Here is a 6,000-nt window from a genome sequence, read left to right as displayed (position 1 = left end):
TGGGCAAATTTAGGCAAGCCATAGTGCATCACGAACAACATCTTAGCATTGCTAAAGAAGTAGGGGATAGGGCTGGGGAGGGCACGGCCCGTTGTAATCTCGGCATCGCTTACCACAGTTTGGGCAATTTTAGGCGAGCCATAGACTATCACGAACAACTACTTAGCATTGCAAAAGAAGAAGGAGCTAGGGCATTGGAGGGCATCGCCAATGCTAATCTGGGCAACGCTTATCACAGTCTGGGAAAATTTGAAAGAGCCGTAGAGTATCACGAACAACATCTTAGCATTGCAAAAGAATTAGGGGAAAGGGCTGGGGAGGGCAGGGCCAATGGTAATCTCGGCAACTCTTATCACAGTCTGGGCAATTTTAAGCGAGCCATAGAGTATCACGAACAACATCTTAGCATTGCAAAAGCGGTAGGGGATAAATCCGGGGAGGGCAATGCCAGTGGTAGTCTCGGCAACGCTTATCACAGTCTTGGCAAATTTAAGCGAGCCATAGAGTATTACGAAGAACGTCTTAGTATTGCCAAAGAAGTAGGGGATAGGGCAGGGGAGGGCTGTGCCAACATTAATCTCGGCTCCGCTTATCACAGGCTGGGCATTTTTAAGCGAGCCATAGAGTACCATGAAAAAGGTCTTAGCATTGCAAAAGAAGTAGAGAATAGGGCCGGGGAGGGCAGGGCCAATGGTAATCTCGGCAACGCTTATGAGAGTCTGGGCAATTCTAAGCGAGCCATAGAGTACCACAAACAAAATATTAGCATTGCAAAAGAAGTAGGGGATAGGGCCGGGGAGGGCAATGCCCATGGTAATCTCGGCAACGCTTATCACAGTCTCGGAAATTTTAAGCGAGCCATAGAGCATTACGAGCAACATCTTAGCATTGCAAAAGAAGTAGGGGATAGGTCCGGGGAGGGCTATGGCAATGGTAATCTCGGCAACGCGTATCACAGTCTGGGCAATTTCAAGCGAGCCATAGAGTATCACAAACAACATCTTAGCATTGCAAAAGAAGTAGGGAATAGGGCTGGGGAAGGAGGCGCCTATGGCAATCTTGGCATTGCTTATGGCGGAATGGGTGACCTTGAAAATGCTCTTCTCTTTAACGAACAATATCTTACTATTTCCAAGGAAACGGAGGATCCAGTAGGGCAGGGAATTGCTTGTCGTAACCTTGGTCTTTCTCATGAATCGTCAGGCTCGTTGTGCAAAGCCCTTAAATTTTATCGTCTAAGCATAAAACATTTCGATGAAACAAGGCGTCTTCTTGAATCAGAAGATGCATGGAAAATAAGTTTTCGTGACAGAAATCAGTTAACGTACACAGCTCTGTGGAGAGCACTTTTAAAGAATGGAGAGGTTGATGAGGCTTTGTTTGCTGCTGAACAAGGACGAGCACAGGCCTTGACAGAGATTTTGAAGGTGCGATTTGGCGTTGATCAAGAACCTACCTCGGCAATTGCGAGGACGGAAACTATCTCCGCTCTTATGAAATATTTGCCTTTACAAACAGTTTTCATAGCACTTGCAGGGAACACTATCAGTTTTTGGCTTTTGAGAAGAGGAAGCAGTATAAACTATAGGGAAAAGGAAATCGAAAATGGAAGTGCTGACTCACTGATGATGACAACTTTGAAGCAGATTGGTGCGGGGGTTGCTGTCCGATGCGAGAATCGCTCGGTACACAGACATCCCAGCGACTTCTCTTGCAGTGGAGAAGTTGTTGAGGAATCCTTTCAGTGTTTCAGCGTGTCCGACAACCCCTTGCAGTCCTTGTATGATGTCTTAATCAGTCCCATTGCAGACTTGCTCCACGAGGATGACTTGATCTTTGTTCCTGATGGACCATTTTGCTTGGCTCCCTATTCCGCATTGAGTGACTCTGTCAGGATCCGTACTGTTCCCTCATTGTTCGCTTTGAAACTGATCACGAGTGCACCTAATGTTTTCAACAGTAAGAGTGAAGCGCTACTTGTAGGCGATCCGTGCTTGAAGGAAATCACTTGGGGCACCGGTGGACCCATGTCTAAACAGTTGCCGTGTGCGAAAAAAGAGGTGGAGATGATTGGAAAACTTCTCCACACTGCGCCTCTCACTGGCGAAAATGCAACGAAAGCTGAGGTGCTGAAAAGAATGAAATCAGTTGCTTTAATCCACATTGCTGCTCATGGAGATGATGAATTTGGAGAAATTGTTTTGGCTCCAAATCCCGAGCGCGCATCCCAGATCCCCGAAGTGGAAGATTTCATGTTAACAATGAGCGATGTTCATGCAGTTCGTCTTCAGGCAAAGCTGGTTGTCCTGAGTTGCTGTCATAGTGGTCAGGGAGAGGTAAAATCTGAGGGTGTGGTTGGAATAGCCAGAGCGTTCTTGTGTGCTGGTGCCCGGTCTGTTTTGGTTTCACTCTGGGCAATTGATGATGAGGCAACCTTGCTGTTCATGAAGAGTTTTTACCAACACTTGGCAGACAGAAAAAGTGCAAGTTTAGCTCTTCACCATGGTATGAAATCTATTCGCGAGACAGAGAAGTATTCCGCCATAAAATACTGGGCGCCGTTTGTTCTAATTGGCGATGATGTCACGTTTGAATTTGAGCCACAAGAAGTCGAAAAGAATGGTAAGTGCTGTTCGAATATAATTTTTAGTACTGAAAAGAAATATGTTGTACAGGTTTGTATTTGGCAAGTTTTCGAGAGAAAAAGGTAACTTTTTAACAGAGAAATGGCTTCAAAATCAGTCGCAAACGTAGTTGTTTTACGAACTGCTTTGGCTAGCGACTAAAATAATTTTTGTTCACATTCACCGAGTGGGGTACTTTCTTTCCTGCAAAGAAGTGTTTGCAAGGGACTGTATCGAAATCTCTAATTGGCGGTTACTTGCGTACAGTTAAGTTAGATAATGAGGGCTTATAGTCTACATGTCTCAGTGATACTTAGTTGGACAGGGAATTTCTGCTATTAACAAAACGCATGTATGTACAAACGGTTTTATGGATGAAAATAATTGTCTTTTTTCATTTATCAATCAAAATGAAATTCTTAATCACATTTAACCCGCTATTTTTCTCTCTTTTCTTTCTTACTTTTTTTCGTCAGAAACGTCGTCCGAAAGTTGAGAAAAGTGCTTCTTGGGCTCTGATGCGTTAATATGTCATTTTACTTACTTCGAGTATATGAGTTATTGAGAACATGAAAGCATTGAAGAAAGACCAAAGACATGTAAATGTGCTTTAAAAGTACGTTTGTAGACTCAGTTTACCGGTAACAATTATCATGAGTTCTTCTTAAGCTCCACATACGAACTTTCATTTTGAGAGAAAGACGGATTTCGATGAAGACTTCATATTTTATTCCTGTAATGGAACACTAAATGTCAATGGTATTATTGTTATTATTATTATTTTCAAAAAAGCAAAAATTAAGACTAGATTTCTAGTCTTCTAATTAGTAGACCTTGGAAGTTGAAGGACTATTGGATCTTTCTGTGAAAAATGGTGCGAAAAAGAGCTCATAGTCAGAGAAATGACAGGTTTTCCTAAAGTGTCTAAAATGTAGATTTTCTTAGACTTTTTTACGGTTGCCAACGCAATGTAACGTTTCTATTCGAGAAAACAGGTTCCAGAATCAAACAAATAGGACGTTTCTCAGAAACGTGGATTTTCTAAAATATTGCCACAGGGGGGCCAAGGCAAAATATTTTTAAAATGGACGATTCCTGAGGCAAATTTCTAGAATGTAAAAAACTAGTAAATGAAAGTTACCTGATCTCGTAATAGGCCTTTGTCGATATATTAAAACTCAGCTTGAAAGAGAGATTTAGAGGACAAGTGGATAATTTCCGAATATATTTCTCAGTCATTCCAACGTGTTTCCATTGTTCTTGTCCTCACTGCCTCACCATCAAGCTGAATATTTGATATTTCGAAAATGGACTATTAGTGTGCATTAAATGTGAAATCACTGTAGAAATTTTGTCTTAGGCAAACTTCTGGATTTGAGTGATCTTGTTGGGCAATTTCTGAGGCAAAACTACCAGAAGGTTAAAAACAAGGAAATAAGAGTGTTGCTTGATCTCTTAATTAATATGCATTGAGAGGTTAATGAGTATAAATATTTGATTCTTTAGTCTTAAGGCCCATTCAAATGGTTTCCACTTTTTCTTCAACATTTTGTTGAACCAAAGGTTAGGAGTGTTTGACTAGGTCGTTTAACATTGTCGAAAGAGTCAAAATATTGAAAGCGTGTTGTATCAAATTTAAACTGATTTAAACATTCATTCAACATCGATTCGACATTTATTTTGTTCTAGAAAATGTTGTTTGGAGCTGAAGCCGTTTAAACAGTTCGCTAAACATTTTGTAGAACGCACGCATGCTCCCAGGTGGCCGTAACTGGACGGGAGAATCTGGTTTCTTGTTCTTAGTTCCTCGCGATCAAAATTTTGGCTCAATTGTTGGCGCCATGTTAATACCATTTTAACGGCCTCCACACAACTTTTGTTTTACTCCCAACATCTGCCCAACATCCATTCAACTTTGTTGTATGCATGTTTAAACCGTTCAAATGGGCCTTTAGAACTTTCAATGCAAACTAGTTTGGAGATTACAACAATGCATAGATTGACCAGAGCATACTAAGTAGGAAACCCCTTAATCCAAATGAGCGGTGTAATGACCTATCATAGAGAGACAAATAGTGATACAGTCATAGTCTAGTTATTTTGAAAATAAACAAATGAAAACTCTGATGTCGTTTAGAAAAGAAAACTGACTAACCAGTGCTTTACTTACAGACAAGTTGCGAGGAGAACACATGGTCCATTTTATTGTTGGTCGATATAATCGTTGTAAATGGCAACTTGAGCACAGAGTGGCTACCGTAACTACAGAGGAAAGTATTATGCGAACTTTTCAAACAAGCAGCTAGTCAACAGATTGTCTACCACGTTTTGTTGCTTCTTTTCCCCCCCAAAAAAAAATCAAGCTTGCTTGCAATCCTGCGTTAATTCATTAGCTTGTAAACGAATGTGTGTAATCGCGTAACTGTGTATTTGGTTTCTCCGACCGCTGAAGTTTTGACAATTTGATTGGTCAACACGATAGTTAACTCCACAACAAAACTGGTGGACTTGTCAATCTCTTTTTTCATGGGGTTGTTGGAGTTGTTTGTGAACACGTCGTCTTGTTAGTTAAAAAATATCTAAGCTATGGAAAGTTAAAATTTGCTAGTTGCTTAATAACACTGAAAGCCAATGATTTATGTTATGAATGAAATAAATGCATGTATTTGAAGTGTGCGGGTTATAGATGAAACTTTAAGAGAAAAGTTAGCCTCGTACTTTTCTGGGCAGTTGTCGAGATACTTGTACCCTGGTCTCAGGGGCTTTTCTTGACCCGCGAGAGAGCCGCGAAGACGAGTGGACTTGAATCTCACTTTCTTGCAGAGGATTACTTTAATTTCGCTTTTGTCTATAACCCGTACTTCGAATATATACATTTGTATATTCCATTCATCGAGTCTTTCACTCGCCACGTGAACACACAGAGCCCAACGAATGGACCTTTTTGCAATGACTGGCTTCATAGCTCAGTTGGTAGAGCATTGCACCAGCATCGCAGAGGTCGTGGGTTCGGTTCCCGTCGTAAGCCACCTGAAGTTTTCACGTGTCTATAAGAGACGATACTTAAATTGCTCAGATTCCAGGATCATTACTTAAATTGTTTAGATAAGTGCTAGGATCACTTCTCTCTTGCGATTCTGCTGTGATGCCGATGGTTGCAGCTATACGATCGATCTTCAAAACGGCAGTTTAATTAACAAGTTCAAATTGTATTTCGTCATCCCAAATGTGATCTCGTAGCTATAGTGACATTTCTTATCAAAGATACAATTGGAATACCAGAAGACTGCGTATTGTCTCCTTGTCAACAACGACAAAAACATTTTCTGTTTGAATTGGTTTCACAAACGATCATTACTTCGTCCAAGCAGTATGT

At 41.0% G+C, this 6,000-nt stretch overlaps 1 protein-coding gene across 5 annotated transcripts in view; it reads left to right on the top strand.

Moving 5' to 3' along the window:
* LOC137974444 (tetratricopeptide repeat protein 28-like) overlaps positions 1–4,745 on the top strand; it is a 16,588-nt gene extending 11,843 nt beyond the window's left edge. For all 5 annotated transcript variants that reach the window (XM_068821436.1, XM_068821434.1, XM_068821438.1 and 2 more), the window contains 2 exons: positions 1–2,622; positions 3,101–4,745. The exon at positions 1–2,622 is cut by the window's left edge and continues 1,262 nt beyond it. In XM_068821436.1, the coding sequence (XP_068677537.1) occupies positions 1–2,622; positions 3,101–3,120 (2,642 nt within the window). In that variant the 3' untranslated portion in view covers positions 3,121–4,745. The remainder of the gene's footprint in view (positions 2,623–3,100) is intronic.
* The last annotated feature ends 1,255 nt before the right edge of the window (positions 4,746–6,000 follow it).

Source organism: Montipora foliosa, chromosome 10 (genome assembly GCF_036669935.1).
Source record: "Montipora foliosa isolate CH-2021 chromosome 10, ASM3666993v2, whole genome shotgun sequence".
In the NCBI taxonomy this organism is placed as follows: Eukaryota; Metazoa; Cnidaria; class Anthozoa; order Scleractinia; family Acroporidae; genus Montipora; species Montipora foliosa.
This window is presented reverse-complemented; position numbering and strand designations above follow the sequence as displayed.